We start from the raw sequence: 16,187 nt of genomic DNA, 5'->3' as shown, positions 1-16,187 counted from the left end.
GACTCCATCCCAGGCAGGCACCAGTACCTGCCTGTGGGCTCCTCTGGACTCCCCTTTCCTGTGCTTCCCTCCATGGGCCACTCAGCCCTCTCACCACCTGTTTCCACATCCATCTCCCCCATTAGACAATTGCGGAATTGCTGAGGGCAGGGACTTGAGAGCTGAATTTAAGTAAAAGTTGGGAAATCACCCCATGTTCAAATACCTTTCAAATAGAAAGTTTCCCTTTAACAGTAGCAGGTAGGAAATGTAAGTGTGTTAATAAACCATGGAGCTGGCAGTTTTAAAATATTAATGATTTCTAGAATTGAAAATGCAAATAGCTGTCTGGAACCCCTCCACTTGGCATTAAAGAGAAGGGCTTGGAAAGGACACCATGGGGAACTCGGGACTGGAGAATATGATCTTGCTGGAAGATGGGAAGACAAATAGACATTTACCACCTTGTTATTGCTGCATTAGCACCACTAAAGAGCAGGCCTCAGTGCTTCCTGGGAAGTCAAGTTAATCACACGGGCACTATTGACAGCGTAGCTTTAAAGTGAGGGAACTGCTGGCTCGTTCATTCAACAATCACCTAGAGAACAACTCCTGGTGCTGTGAGGGGGGTGCTCGCCCTTCTATATGTGACCTGCCCTTTACCCTGAATGAGAAAGGGGAGATGGAGTGGGAGAAGAAAGAGAAGAGACCCCAGCTCAGCCCTGGGTCCCTTGGTCCATGTCTCGGATCCAAGCTTGACCCAGGTGAGGGAGCTAGTCGGGCTCACTGTCACCCACCATGCTGGCTGTGGTGGCCGGCACTCCCTTGTCAAAGAGCACTTAGTGCCAGTACCTGCCTTTATGTAAGTCTCCAGATTGCTGGAGGGTGCCCTAGACCTCCAAAACAGATTTGCTTTCAGTTTTATAATGTTCCCTGGCTCCTGATAGTAAGCTTCTGGAGAACAGCACTATATATGCTTCCTCTTGTGAGCCCCAGGGTTAGCACACAGTGAGTGCAGGATGCTGACGTAGAATATAAGGGGCTTTTCTGACCAGCGGTGTCTCAGTCCTATGAGTGAAGAGATGGGGGCTGTGGAACCATTTTGGTTCTGAGTGAGTCCTGGCCCTCCTGACTGCCCGAGCCCGCAAACTGGTCAACGAGGTTCTCGAGGGGAGAGCAGCGACCTGAAGAACAGGGGTACACCACGGAGGGAGACATGCACACTCTTGGTTCAGCTATCGCAGGTCTCTTACTTTCGGTTTCGGCGGGGCTTTATAGCTGGGGACCGGAAGCGGAAGAAGCAGGCCAACAGTGCCTAGCCAATGATCAAACACATAACCTTATTTGGTGCGCCGGAGGCCGTCATGCGCACTGGGCCAAAAGAAGCACAGCTAATCCTGGAAGGGCACATGCCCTTATTTGGCGCGCCGGAGGTTGTCATGCGCACTGGGCCGAAAGGAGCACAGCCAATCACGGAAGGGGGAAGTATCCTGATGCCACGAGGTAAGGCGCCAACACCTGACCAGCCGTGTGGTCAGGGCACAGAGAGCCAGGGGGAAGCTGAATGGCATCCAGAAGGCAGTGGGGTGAGTGCAGGACTGGGGTGAGAGGAAATGGGGGGGGTGGTTATGTAGGTAAGGGTAGGTAAGGGTATGTTCCACCGTGCTGAACAGTCTCGCTGAACAGTCAGTGCTGACAGGCTGCCCTCTCCCTGACAGACACACACTGCTCTGTCAGGCCTCTGAGGCCTGAGGGCCAACTGAACACACCTCTTTGTGTGTTCCTGGTGCTGGGCAGTCAAGAACTGCCAGTTCCTTTATGGTGACTTAGCCAGTTCCCATCAGGGAGCACTCATGCTGATAGATGAACCCACAAAAGGAGAGCTTTGCCCCTTCTTCTCAGAATGAGGAAGATCTGTTTCCCTGTCATCCCAGAAGGTTCACACTTTCGACATGTGTCTGGATTTATGTCATCCTCAACCCTTTTCTGCTTTCTTCTGCTCTTTGCTGTGTCCTGAGTGCAGCTCTGAGGACCGAGCTCTGGGCAAGGGAGGGCTGAGCTATAGGGGAAAGAGCCTGGGGTCTTGGCATCAGAGTGGCCTGGGTTGATCCCAGCACAGCTGCTCACCACTTGTGGGGTCTGGAGTTCATCTCACCGCTGTAACCTGTGTGTAGGACGGGGACCAGAACACCTGCCCTCAGGAGGCCTCCACGTAAAATGAGATTAGACATAAAACAAAATTAGCCCCTGGTGCCTGCAAGAGCAGATGCTCAAGTGCAGTGATTTCCCTTTCTCTTCTGTGCTCCCAGACCCCTGGCTCTGTATCCTGGCATGCGTGGATGCGGCCCCACCACGTTCTTGATTGCAAATACAGTAATTCCCTTCTTTCATGCTGTGAAAAATGCTTTTTTTCTTTCCTCGTGCACCTGGCTTCCATTTCTGCTATAAATCAAATCTGTTTGCTCTAAGCCTGTGAGTTCCTAGAACTGCTGTCCCTCTATTATCTCAGTACTTCTTGTCCTGTTCCCAGGAAGGGACAGTGTCTGCAAGAAATTTTCTGCTTGATGTATACATGTTTCTTATCGATGCTTCTCCACACCCGCTCCTTGTTGTTATGACCAGTGTGGTTTAACCAGAGCCATCCCAAGCTACCTCCTGGGTCCTCCAAACCTCTGGGAGCACAGTATTTTAGAACTGGAGGGGTCTGAGAGGCCAGCTAGTGCTGTTTCTCCTTGCTGTGATGTGGTGATAAGACTGAGGGTCAGAGAGGAGACGGCTTGGCCCAAGCTCGCACTGGACCAGTGGTTCTCAATTGTGATGCGTGTTAAAGAAATAATTTGCTCGAGTCCTTTCTCAGAACCGTGGTGGCGGCAGGGAAGGGGCCTGAGCTTCCCTCGTTCTAATATGTAGACCCAGCTGACACCCAGAGAATAAGATGTATTTCTTGTCAACATCTTAGCTCACATATCTGGAGAATCAAATAACTATTCATAGGATCTCGTTCCTGAGGGAGGGTTGAGTCTGTCACAGGAAGGCCCGGCTGGAACATGAGCGTCACCCTCTGCAGACAGGGAGCACCTGCATGCGTGTTTTTCATCAGGACTGATTCTATTTAACAAACATATCGATGTGATTTCTGAGGTGTCAGACACTGTTCTAAGTGCTTTACGAACACCGACTCATTTACTCTGGAGAGCATGGTTATGACTAGGAGACAGTCCACTGTGGTCCCCATGTGATGGGTGATAAGACTGAGGGACAGAAAAGTGGAGAAACTTGCCCAAGGTCACCCACTCAGAGTGGTGAAGTCACTGCCTGAGACTCTGCTTGTCAGTCCCTCTCCAGTTCTCAGCTCTTTGTCTGTGTGTGTATGCGTGTGTGTGTGTGTGTGTGTGTGTTTACCTTCTGGCCCCAAGTCCTTCCTAGATGAAAGAGTTTGTGGGAAGGAAACACGGAAGGCAGACTTTACTGGGTCTCACAGCTTCAAAACCCAGGTCTGCTTGACTCTAACCCCTTGTGTCTCAGGTATAGTCCAAGGCAGAATTTGTTTAGAGTCCAAGTTTATGCTAGAAGCTTTATCCTAGCAGCAGATAATGCCACTCTCTAAAAACACCCTCTGGAAATATATTCTTGCAAATTACAATTTTATAATTTATTTTATTCACGAAAGACTCCATTTAATCCAAGTCACGAAGCTATTAAGACAGTAGGGATATATAACTTCCTAACTCAGGTTAACAGGGGTTTATTTCTTTAGCCAGCTGCAGAAATATTAATTATGGAAATCGATGCAAATAGTCAGCTCTTTGCTTGTGTGCCACACTGCAGAAGCTCCCCCCTCCCTCACGCAGACCGGGCCTGCCAAGAAGACTTGCTGCCCCAACGGACTGCCTGGCTAATGGGATATTGACAACCTGCCCAGTTCAACACTAAAGCTTCTTTCACCGAGAACTTGACCAATCCAATTTTCAAGTAGCACGCCTAGGGCTCTAGCAGCCTGCTGTGGTCACTGTTCCATTGTGTGAAGTGTGTGCTGGGAGCCTAATATAAATCAGTGGGCCCAAATTTAGAGCACAGGTGAAGAAGTCATTCAAGAACTGATCCCACGTTTCTGGTCTAACCTGTGAAAACCCAGTTCACTGTGAAACTGTGGTCGAGCGACTTTCTCTCTCGGAGCCTCTGCTGATAGTCATACTCAGCTCTAAATGCCTCTGTTCTGTGACCTGACGTGTGACATCAGGCAGCATTCTAAAGTTCTCAGCTGCTTTTTGTGGTGGAAACATCCTCCCTGGAGCAAGAAGGAACCGCTCCAGGGAGAGCTGGTGTTTAGTGGCAGTGATGGCTGGCTAGTCCACTTACGGGGCTGTGCTCCTCAGCCCGCTGTTGAGACTGCTGTGTGCCAGGTGGCTTCTGCGCAGAGTTCACAGCATTTTGACACAGTCTTTTTGTTTCAGCCACATAGAGGCAGCTGCTCTGGCACAACTGTTTTGATCTGGGGACATTTTGACACAGTTGAGGAAACAAACCATTACACCTTCAGTTGTTGTTTTTTAATTTACCAAATTGCCATCTCTCCATCCCTGCTCCACTTCTAGCATGGGGGCTGGGGGTGGGCTCTGGGTCAGGGGTCAGCACATCAGTGATGATGAGGGAGGCAGGGGAGTACGAAATTGGTGGGAGTGAAGGACAACAAAGGTCAGCTCTGTGGTAGGTGGGGCGGGGGCTTGGGGGGGTCTGTTTCACCCAGCACCTGGTAATTTTCAAAAGCAATTTTACATTTAGATGTAGTTATTCAAAACTCTTACATCAAAACAGCCCTGTCAAAATGCCCTTGTATATCTCAGACAAAGGAAATGAATGCCAGGAAGAGATGTACAAAACAGGGCTTCGGCCCCCCAAAAGCTCAGTCACGGGAGGGGAAAGGTGGGGACCGAGAGAAAAGCACATTACTATTATACCCCTAGGCAACTGCTGTAATAGCAGAAGGGACTAGGAGGAAACAGAGCAGGGAGGGTCCCACACCCGCAGGGCAGCTTGCCTGGTGGAAGGGGTGACCTGAGCTCAAAAATATTTGTTGAATAACTCGAATAGCAAACATTAATTGAAGGCTTACCACGTAACCAGCACTACTATTACTGTTTTTTTTTTTTTTAAATCATTTCATCCTCTTAACTTCTCAATGAGATGAATATTCTTCCTCTCACTGTATAACTAAGGAGACTGAGACACACAGATGTCTAGTGACTTTCCCCAAATCACACAGCTAGTCGAGCCAGAGTCAGAATTCGAAATCAGGCATGGCCAGGCTGAGTCCTGCTCTCCCCCTGGCCGCCTGGGACTTCTCATGAGGGCTGAGCAGGGGTGTGTGGGGAAGGTGGCCACTGAAGGAACACAAGCTTTGATTTATGAAAACAGGCACACTCTCTGTGCACTGCTGACCAGCTGGATGGCCTCGGACAGTTGGCTGACCCCAACTACCTCTTTAATCTTGTTTCCTTGGCCTTCCTGCTCCCCCTGACATGTCGCTCAATGCATGTTCTGCAGCGAGCGTGAGTATCTGCCAGCTGCCCTACTGAGTGTCAGCGTTCATCATAAACTGTAAAGTCACGGGTGTTGTGAGTTTATTTATTATAATGACTCTTATTTCCTCTCACTACTGACTTTCTCTGCCTACCACGGCTGTGGCCACACCACAGACAGTCTAACACCCAATGGGTGAGGCCTGGGTCAGTTCAATTTCTCAGAGCCCAGAACAATCCAGTTTCCCTGGCTCCTCTGAAGATGTTGTGTTGAGAGGGAAAAAAAAATTGCACTCTTTAATAGAAATACTTTTCCTTCATTAAATGAAATCTCCAAAGCCCAGTAGCATTTTCGGTGCTCATATAAAGATGCCAGTGGGGATTTGAGATTGAAAGTGGTATTTTTATACAAGTCAATGAAGATCTCACTAGGAAAGAAAGAACACTCTTCAAATCTAAATTCCTCCAGCATCCGGCAAGATGGATCTCTGCTCACTCAGGGCTGGGATCACATTACTCCCTGCCCTACCAGGAAACTCTTTTTCCTGAAGCTCTTCCAGTGATCATAAATACTGGTTCTGTTTTGGGGAAATTGTATTAATCGCATCTTTCCAAGGCTGCAAACCGTTCAACTTGGATTTCTGTTTACATCTCTGATAACTTTGTACAGAGACTCAGAAATGGGTGGGCATTTGAGCCAGAGGCAGAGGTGTGGCTGTGCTTGGTATGGTGTGGCAGGAGGATGAACTTTGCTCTCAGAGGGGTCAGAAGAAAAAACAAGTCTCAGGAGATCAAAGACTGAATTCAAATTCCAGCTGTGAGTCTTGCTAACTGGGTGGCCCTAGGCAGCACAGCTGAGCTCAGATTTCTTATCTGCAAAGGAAAACAGTACAATTCCCACCAGGCCAGGTGAGACTGGGCCATACTACATGAAAAGTGCCTCAAAACCATTCTTCTTCACCACCACTCACCTGACAGGTGTCATCAATCTCATAGCAATTATTTTGGTTACCTATGGCCAAGGAACAACCTCGCTCATCCCCAAATGTGGTGGCTTACAATGACAATTGTCTTGTATTTTGCTAGGAAGTCTACAGTCTGCCTGCTTCTGCTCTGTGTTGCCTGGGTCTTGAGCAGAGCTGACTCTAACAGCTCATTTTACACATGGGTAATCAGGGATGAGAGCCGGCGGGAAAAAGAGGTTTGTCTGGAGCTATATAGCAAGTTAACAGAACTATGTAGCATGTTAAGTAACAGACCTTCCTGTAAGGAAAGAAACACTGTAAGGTACTAGATTTGGGGGTGGTGAGACACCCCCCCCCCCCATGCCAATAAAACCACGGGAGGGATTGCGTTTTGTTCTTAACTGGCTGCTTTGTCCCTCTGGAGACTTCAGGTTGGGAATCTGGTGGCTCTGGGCCTTACCTGCTCCAGGCTCCCTCATGCAGGAGGCAAGAATTCTCTCCCCTGGCAGGGCTGATGGAGGAGTCAATAGCAGCTAGTGGATTCTCAATAAATGGCATCTGTGAACAAAAGGTGCTGTTCTCTGCTCTGCCTCTAGCATTCCAATGCCTGCCCCCTTCAGCCTGCATTGCCCAGAAAGCAGGAGAGGTCTCTTACTGTGACTAGCAGGCAGGCTGAACTCTTGCCTTTCACTATGGAAAAAATCCATTATGGAGAAGTCATTTGTCAAAGCCCACTGTTTAGTGGCTTTCATTTACATATTTATCAATTTTGATTAGAATGTATTGTCTTCGACTTTCATCCCAGCTTTCACCTCTTGGTGCCCTCTTTTCCTGGAGAAACTGTTTTTGTTGTCCTTCTTGCAAAAGGGCACAGTGTAATCCAATTTGCATTTGCTAATAAGCCTGAAACCAAACCTGGCCAGGAATTTCTAGAGGCTGGGAGAGAACTCAAAAGGCAGGGCACATGTTGGGGGGAAAGCCTGGGCACTTGCTCCTGGCCCGATGTACTTAGGTTAACAAGTACTCTACAACTATCCCACCACTGTTTATTGTGCACCTTCTGTGTGCAAGGCACTGAGAATACAACCTGGGAAAAAGCAAGGCCAAGTTTTGGCTATAGCTTTGCTGGGAATCTAGTGACCTAAGTTTCTGCATCTGTAAGATCAGGCCGGGGACCAAGTGACCTCTAATTGTAAGTTACCATTTTTTAATATATACTAATACATTCTTTCATTAAATTCTTTTTTTTTTTTTAAAGATTTATTTATTTGTTTATACAAGCACTGGGTATAGTCAGAAGTGTGGGAGGGTGAGAGAATTCACCAGAGCCAGAGTGGGGAACACAACAGGCAGACTGATGAAATACACTGCTGAGGGGAGCAGCAGGCACAGCCAGGAGAGGTCTGTCGTGCCATGTGTGACCCTCACTGGTGGCTGGGGATTGAACTGGCGCTGCAGAGGCTGTGGGCAGCTTTGCAGCCCCAGAGCTCAACCGCTGTGCCACCAGGGGAGGCCCTCTTTCATTAAATTCTTACAAGATTCCTATGAGGTGGATAAAATTTACTCATTTTGCAGCAAATGACCTTGGGCTCAAGGTCATGTGTAGCAGGATTTAGCAGACAGAAGGACCCTCCTTCTGTCTGATTCTAGAAGTTAAGTTTATAGCCATGAGACCAGAGTATCAGAGCTTTTGAACAACAGGAATGGTATCTGGTTCGTCTTCATGTCCTCACAGACCATCTCAGAGTTTGGCATATGGTCCATGTTATAAAATATATATTGGATTGAACTAAAGAAGAAAATCCTTCATCATCAACCTGCTTGTTTGTGGGGCTCAGGTCTGCCCTCCTCTCCTCCACTATCTCAGGTAAAGGCTGGTGGAGCAGCTGGGGTTTGCACCCCTCAGCCCCCTTCAGGACCAATTCCCTCAGTTCCCAAGAGTGTTGGTGGCTGACAGCTCACAGCCGAGTTCATCCCTGGAAATTGCACTCAGCTCAAGGCAGCCACTTGCCTAAGGTGATGGCCCTACCCTAGGGGCAGCCAGCATCCAAAATCTAATCGACGCAAGACATAGCATTGCCTCCTGAAGCAACTATGAGGGGTCCTCCTGGCCCAGAGCTCTCCTTGAAATTGATTAGTTTCTGTTGATGGTCCCAATCCTGCTGAGCTCTCACCTCTGCAAGTGTCCCCAGAGCAATCCCCAGAAAACTCACATGTGAAAATGTGTGAGCAGAGTCTCCCACTGCTTCCCAGAGACCCAACCTCAGCAGGTATTCTGGGCAGGTAGCTCTGGCTACAACTTTCTGGAGACATTTGGAGGATGCTAGGATCAAGACAGATGGTGGTATGGGGCCTCCCCCGTGGCGCAGCGGTTGAGCGCTGGGTTGTGAATCTGCCGGCGACCTCTGCGGTGCCGGTTCGATCCCCGGCTGCTCCCCGGCCACTGGAGGAGGGTCCCACATGGCACGTAGACCTCTCCTGCTGCCTGCTGCTCCCCTCAGCAGTGTACTTCGGTCCTTCTGCCTGCTCTGCTCCCTGCTCTGGCTCTGGTGAATTCTCTCACCCTCCCGTGCTTCTGACTGTACCCAGTGCATGTATAAACAAAACAAACAAACAAATAAATAAATAAAACATGCCTCTATAAAAAAAAAAAGACAGATGGTGGTAGAAAGAGTGTTCCTACTATTAGCCTACTACCCCTAAATCCCACCCCCAACCAAGACTGTCTACCTGCCCCCTTGCCTAGAGTGCCAGCCCCAGCCCCTGTAAGCTTCTGTATTTGCTACTTATACAGGTTTAGACAAATCACTTAAACTTTCTGGATCTCAATTTCCTAATCTATAAAGTGGGGGTAAGATTAGTAGATGTGGTGTTGGGGTCCATGAAAACTTTTTAGAAATGATGTGTAAAGTGCCTGACACAGAATAAGTTCTGAATAAATATTACTAAATTGCTTTTGTAACCAGTTAATAGTATTGTCCAGAATAGCATAGAGGTTATGAACACAGATTTCTGGAGTCAGACTGCCTAGCTGGGGTCTCTGGTTCTGCAGTCATTAGCTGTGAGAACTAGGGCAAGGAATTTAATGTCTCTTGGCCTTGGTTTTCTGTAAAATGAAAATAATAACAGTGCCTAGCCACCTAATAGATATTCAGTAAGTATTTCATGAATAAGGAAATAGCAGATGGTAGAGGGATATACTAACAAAAGGGATGACTTTGTGTATGTGTGTGTATGTGTTATTTGTTGAGCTACACAGTGCACTTCTGTCTTCAAACACCTTTTTACCTGGGGAGAATAGTGTGGCTGCCCCACTTCACTTGAATGTTCCCTTGTGTCCTTGAAATGTCACCACCAATGAGCTTCCAGTTTCACTATCATTTATGAGTTGTTCTTGGTCTTGTTCAGCTTCTTTTCTACCCTGGCTTTGTACAAACATACTTTCTCATCATCCCCACTTCCTTCACCAAGAATATGTTTAATTGGCTGTGTACGAGTCTGGGGATTCAGTGACAGGAGGGAGGATGGTGTCCCATGTCACACCACCTCAGAGCTGCTACATTACCTTAAATTGATTTTGCAAATGAAAGCTAAAAGCTAAGCAAAGGCGACCCATCCATTTTGCCTAAAGATGATTATAATGCTCTTTTACGGCCTCCTAAATGACAAAGCAATTTGTTACCTGCCTGCATCAACATTTGCTTATATTAGCACCCGAGATGCTTGATTTTTATTAGCCCCACGTTATCATTTTATGAAGACACAGGGGCTCAGTAAAATTAGTGAGCAAATAGAATGCCCATTTTGCATTTCCCTGTGGTCAGCAGAAATGCTGAATGCAATTGAGTTGGTATCGGGTCAGGGGAGACATCCATAAAGGTAGCCTTCACAGAGGGCTTTGGTAATGCCATTTATCATTTCTGGACTGCTGGGATAGATGGGTCAGTGTTAACAGTGTTCTTAAAAAGGGTTTGGTGTCTTTTTTTTTTTAATTTTTAAGTGAAAAAGCAATACAAATACTAAGACAGTGGCTCAATAATGGATAAAACGAGACTCTCTTGTATACAGTGTGGATGGAATGAGCAGGTTTAGCATCTTATATTGTTATTAGTGTATCCAGGTGGAGACAGACAGGGAAGTGAATGGGGCACTGGCTGGGAGCTGGGGCTTCTCCCTCTGTCTGTCAGCCTCAGTTCCCTTACCTGTAAAATAGAGTTGACATTGTCCACCCCACAGAGGCATGACATAGATGAAATAAGATAATGTGTGTGTAAGTTTCTTTATAAACCATGATCTACATGAATATTTTTAACTTAATTAAAAAGTCTGTTCCAGAGTACCTCCTCCTTTCAGGGACCTAGGAAAGATGTAGTTTCTCTTGATGTCTAATTCCTCTTTTAAACCATACACTTCTTTAGAGGAGGTGAAGTTTCCCCTTCCCTTTGTTCCTAAAGGTGCCTGGCATAAAGCTGAGCACAGAGTGAGTTCTTAAGATGCATTTTGGTTCCATTGCATATTTGCTGACATTCAGAGGCACCATATTAGGGAAGCAGTGACCTCATCCCCACTGTTCACTCCAATTGTCCCCGCAAGTCCCAAACCTTTAGGACTAGGTTTAATAAAGTCATTAAATTTTATTTTAGTCTCTTACATTGATCCATTAACTTGAGAACATGGGCCATAATCAAAATGACCTATCTCTGGCATTTCTGAAACTGAAAGCTTATTATTTCTAATACCCCCTTCCCTCCAGAAAATTTTCTAGCATAGATAGAATTCTTTAATCCAACTTCTCTCTATGTTCATTTCAGAATTTCCTTCAGGTCATTGTTTGTTCTGTGTCATTGAGTACTTCCTTTGCTGCTGGCTAACTTCCCTTCCTGGCCTCTTTGTTCTAAGAATGACATTCTTGACTACTGCTTTTGTCTAATAAAATTTGTGCATAATAGCTACATTTTATTATATAAGTGAGACTTTTTTAGAGGCAGCAAGAGCTTAGGCTCTGATTCTGAGTCCTATTCTTACTTCTTGACATACCTAATTTCATTTAATGTTGAATATTATGAATTATACATTGTTGCATATCTGGATTTTGTTGTCTTCCTTTAAAGAAAGTTGGGCTTTGTATAACAGAGAGTTATATTTCTTTTGTTTAGTTTATCCTTTTGAGATTTATTTTGAAATTTTGTTAGAATGAATCTAAAATAGTTTAACCCCACAACTAAGGTATAGCCTTTTTTGTCTTCTATACTGAATGCCCTGGATGATCAGTGAGGACTTCCAACTTGGAATTCTAATGATTGCTAATCCTTTGTGAGCCCTGTACAGTTCACAGCTCAGTGGTCACTTTTTCATGAAATTGTGGAGAACCACTCTCTGTGTGCACATCTTGGGATGGAAGAAAGACTCATGAGGACTCTTACAGATTTCTGGAATTATTTTCTATAGAACTCCCTCTTCTCTGGAACACACAATTTACTGCAACTGCCACCTACTTCTGATTCTCAGAACTCTAATCTCAGTGACTTCCATACTTTGCTCAGATACCCTTCTCTGGTCTTTGGTCTGGAATGGGTCTCTAGGCAAAAAGCCAGGGCAATAACAGGGCATACCTCCTTTGTTTCCCCCTTTTCCATGGAGTAGTTTTGCATCATCTATGTCCAGTATCTGAAAGCAATTGTTTTGTATATTTTGTCCAATTTTCTAGTTGCTTAAGGTGAAAGAGAAATCTGGTTCATCATCAAGATCCAACAGGGGTTTGAGTTCTAATCTCAGATCTACACCCATCCTCACTGAGCCTTGGTTTCTGCTTCTATAAAAAAGTATTAACTGTGCATGCTTTGGTAAGGAGTATAAATAATAAGTATTATGTATCTGATCTATAAGGGGCCAATTAACTGGCAGCTGGTAGTATTACTATTATTATTATAAATAGCTACTTTGATTACTCCATCATTTATGGCATGTTTACTGTGTACTGTACAATATATAAGCTTTTAAAATCATTACAACAATCCTATGAAGTAGATATTACTAAACATATTTAGAGTTTAGCAGATTGAAAACCAGAAAGGATACACACTTGCCTAGATCTGGGATTTTACTTTACTCTTATGACTTTTTCAGTTGATCAAAATACCGTGATCAGTTGCACAAGGAATGGGAACATTGTCTTTATATATTGAGTAACTAGGGACATAATTTAATTAGTCAGCAATGACTGAGCCTTAATGGTTCTAACCCAATAATTTGAGAGGCAAATGTAGAGCACCAGCCCATGCCCTCCCCTCTCTCCACCATATATCAACCCCTTCTCTCAGTTTTCCCTGTCTTCTGTAGTAACAGTCTTCCATTTTATTTTACAGACAATCTTCGGGAAGGGGCAGAACAAAAGGTGGTATTCATCACAGGAAGAGTCCACCCAGGAGAAACACCCTCTTCATTTGTGTGCCAAGGTAAGTTGCAGAGTATCATGGGCATCCTGTGCTATGGATCCAACTGGAACACTGTGGCAGTCTCTGGAACAGTGTGGTGACATGAAAGTCATTATCTTGGATAGGACTTTGCTTCACTTCTTTAAAAAGGTTATACTTGATCTCCATTAAGACTAATTTCAAAAAGTGTTTATTGACTACATGTCTGCTAGGATGTATAGATAGGTGGGTGGGTGGATGGATGGATGGATGGATGGACAGATGGATGGATGAATGGACAGATGGGTGACTAGGTAGGAAGGGCTGAATGAAGTTCTCTCATATGTGCTGCATTGAGGATGAACCACAGTCATCTACTTTCCCTAGCTCTGTTTTACTTGTCTTCAGTGGCTTATAAAAACAAGAAATCTGGCCCAAGTCAGTGTGTATGTTGGTAGAAGTGCAGTGAACTGGGGAAGTAAGAACTGAAATTATCTATTCACTCATTTTAACCTCAAAATGATCATGAGGTCAAAAGGAGATTAAAAAACCCACAGTGTTTATATAACTTGAGGGAGGCAGCATGCTGCTATGAAAGTATAGGAGATTTGTAGTAAGACAATTCGGAGGTCAAATATTGGCTCTGCCACTTCCTAGCAGTGTGACTTCAGTTTCCTCAAATGTAAAATAAATCAGGATAGCAGTGCTTGTCTGAAAAGGCTGTTATGAAGCTGGCATGAGATGAATACAAACAAACACCCAGTCCTGTGCCTGGCCCACAGCAGACACTCAACAGATGTCACATCCTCCCCCACAGAATCGGGGATGGTGAGGCAGGTGATCTGCAAATAAACATCACAATAAGCAAATAAATATGCAAGTATTTTTCACATTCATGTTCTTCCAGTGCTGTGATTAGGCACAATTACGTCCCCCTTGTTTTAGACAAGGAGACCTTATTTCAGGAATAAGAAGGAATTGACCAAAGACAATTCTTGGCATGTCCCGACTCCTCACTCCAGTCATCTTAGCTTTTACTCCTTCCAGTCTCTTTGTCCCTAGCATTGTCCTTGCGATTACCTTTCCTTGGTCTCTCCTGGTTTTACAAACCCCTTGCAGCCATCTGTCAGATACTAAACTTGGCAGCCAACCTGTTCCCCAGCTGATTAGAGGCACCTATTTTGTCCTTGTTTGTAAAAAATACAGCAGTCTTACTATCAATAGCTTTATTCCTGCAAGTTCAAATTCCTGTGCCCACCTCCTCCATGGGCAGTAGACAGAGGACAGGGTCACCATCCCATTTTACAGACAAGGGCCCATGTGTAGAGATGGTGAATTGATCTCAGGTGCTCTCTCTGTTGAGCATGTTTTTCCAAAAAAGGAATCTGGATGGTGCTGAGTTGACAGACTCCATGCTGTCCTGCAGGCTTTCAATCAATGTTTACTCCTTGGCAGAGTCATTTAATGTCTTCCCACTACCATCTCAAGATCAACTCCAAACTCCTTGACATGACATTCAGATCTCTATGATCTGGTTCTTGCCAGGTTCTCTGGCCTCAGCCTCATTATAACCCAGCCTTGCAGAGCTTAATGCCTGAGTAGACAATCTTCTCTCTACCACCAGACCTTTGCATCTGCTGCTCTGCCTAGAAGATATTGTACATTCTCTTTGTACCTGGCAAACACTTCCCATTCTCAAAGTTTATTTCAAGTACCCCATATAAGCCCTCAGCCTACTCCCTCCAGCCCCCTGCTCTGTACCTGCATTGGGGCTTACCTGGAGGTGATCTTTATTATCCTGATTTATAACCTATTTGATTTATGTTGCTTTATGTCCCTTTAAACCACGAGCTATTTGAGGCCAAGGGTGGGTCTTCAAGTGTCATTTTCTACATCTATAAAAGGGGCATTATGTTTTCATCTCATGGGGCTGTTGTGAGAGATAAATGCTGTGTTGGCTCCAGGCTACTAAATCTGAATTCAGAGAGAGGAGCCTCAAGGTCACACAGCCAGTAAATAGCAGATAGATGTTTTGAATCTGGGTCTGGCTGGCTCCCAAGACTCCTTTACCCCATTCAGGGATAGAAAATCCTAGAAGGTCAAACTTCATGCTTGGAAGAAAATAGCACTCCAGCCACCCCAGAGCAATGAATGTGCATTTTACAGATGAGGATGTGGAGGCTCAGGGAAGTGGCTTATTCAAAGTCACACAGCTGGCTCATGGCAGCTCTCACCCTGGGACCATCTCCCCAGTCCAGTCCGCCTTTTTTCCTATCTCTGTAATAGTCCCTTAAGACACACAATTCATCCTTCTTCAAAGCAGTAAAGATGGGTATTATTTCCCCACTTTACCAATGAGCATGGAGATATACCCTTTCCTAAGAATATCTCAGATGCCTGGGCCAGCTCGGACCACAGTCCCACAGGCCTCACTCAGCTGGGCTTTCTGCTGCAGACCCAGATCTCAGCTTGACCCCACACCCTCCCTGTTCTGGGGAGGGCAGGAAGGTCCAAGGCCTAGAAGGACAATGACTGAGATCATGTTGGTTCTGTTAACTCTTCTCCATTTCTGGCTCACTGACCTTGAGCTGGGAACAGACATGTGGGGCCTGGTCCTCCCCATCTGGCTGGGACCACAGCTCTCCCAGCCGAGCTGCTGACGCACCTGCTGCTGGGAGTAGAGCGAGTCATGTCATCACAAAACTCTGGAAGGGGCAGCATTGGGGGTGGGGGGCTTTGGCTCCCTCAGGCTCTGCTTGATGGATAGGCAGCGAAATGTCAGTCCCCCTCTGCTGCCCCAAGCCTAGATCCTGGCCTCCATGAGGACAAACTCTCCCGGGCCTCAGTTACATTGTGAACATGCAAAGGTGCCCTGTGAGGCCCTGTAGCAGAGTGTGTGTGAGCAAGGTCTCTGGAGCCAGGTTGCCTGGGGTTGGATCCCAGCTCCTCCACTTCCTACAGTGTGACCTTGGGAAAGTTCCACAACTTTCCCATGCGTTCCTTGGGTCCTTTGCTTCCAAAGGGAAATCAGAATCAGAATCCTGCCTCATAAGGTTGCTGTAAAGATTAAATGAGTTAATAACTAAGAATTGAGAATGGTGTCTGTAATACAGAAGACACTAAAGTATTATGGGGAATAGGGTGTTAAGTAGCACGATAATTGATGCTTTGCAGGCCCCAGGCATGGGTCTTCTAATCTTTCTGTGACCTAAACCTGGGTGTGTGACTCCTCGGCTGTGTGCCCCCTACCCTGTGCAATCTGCTGGAGTCCTAGCTGGAGCCTCCTTGTTTATGTAGAGTTTGAGTCCTGC

General features: G+C 46.0%; 1 protein-coding gene across 5 annotated transcripts in view; it reads left to right on the top strand.

The window, feature by feature from the left end:
• The window catches only part of LOC119235247 (AGBL carboxypeptidase 4), a 940,458-nt gene that overhangs the window by 801,620 nt on the left and 122,651 nt on the right, over positions 1-16,187 (top strand). For all 5 annotated transcript variants that reach the window (XM_054691775.1, XM_054691777.1, XM_054691776.1 and 2 more), the window contains exon 7: positions 12,829-12,918. In XM_054691775.1, coding sequence (XP_054547750.1) covers positions 12,829-12,918 — 90 coding nt within the window. The remainder of the gene's footprint in view (positions 1-12,828; positions 12,919-16,187) is intronic.

This window comes from Talpa occidentalis, unplaced genomic scaffold (genome assembly GCF_014898055.3).
Source record: "Talpa occidentalis isolate TD23 unplaced genomic scaffold, MPIMG_talOcc4v2.1 talOcc4.9, whole genome shotgun sequence".
NCBI lineage: Eukaryota > Metazoa > Chordata > Mammalia > Eulipotyphla > Talpidae > Talpa > Talpa occidentalis.
The sequence above is the reverse complement of the archived record's forward strand: the minus strand, read 5'-3'. Positions and strand labels throughout refer to the sequence as shown.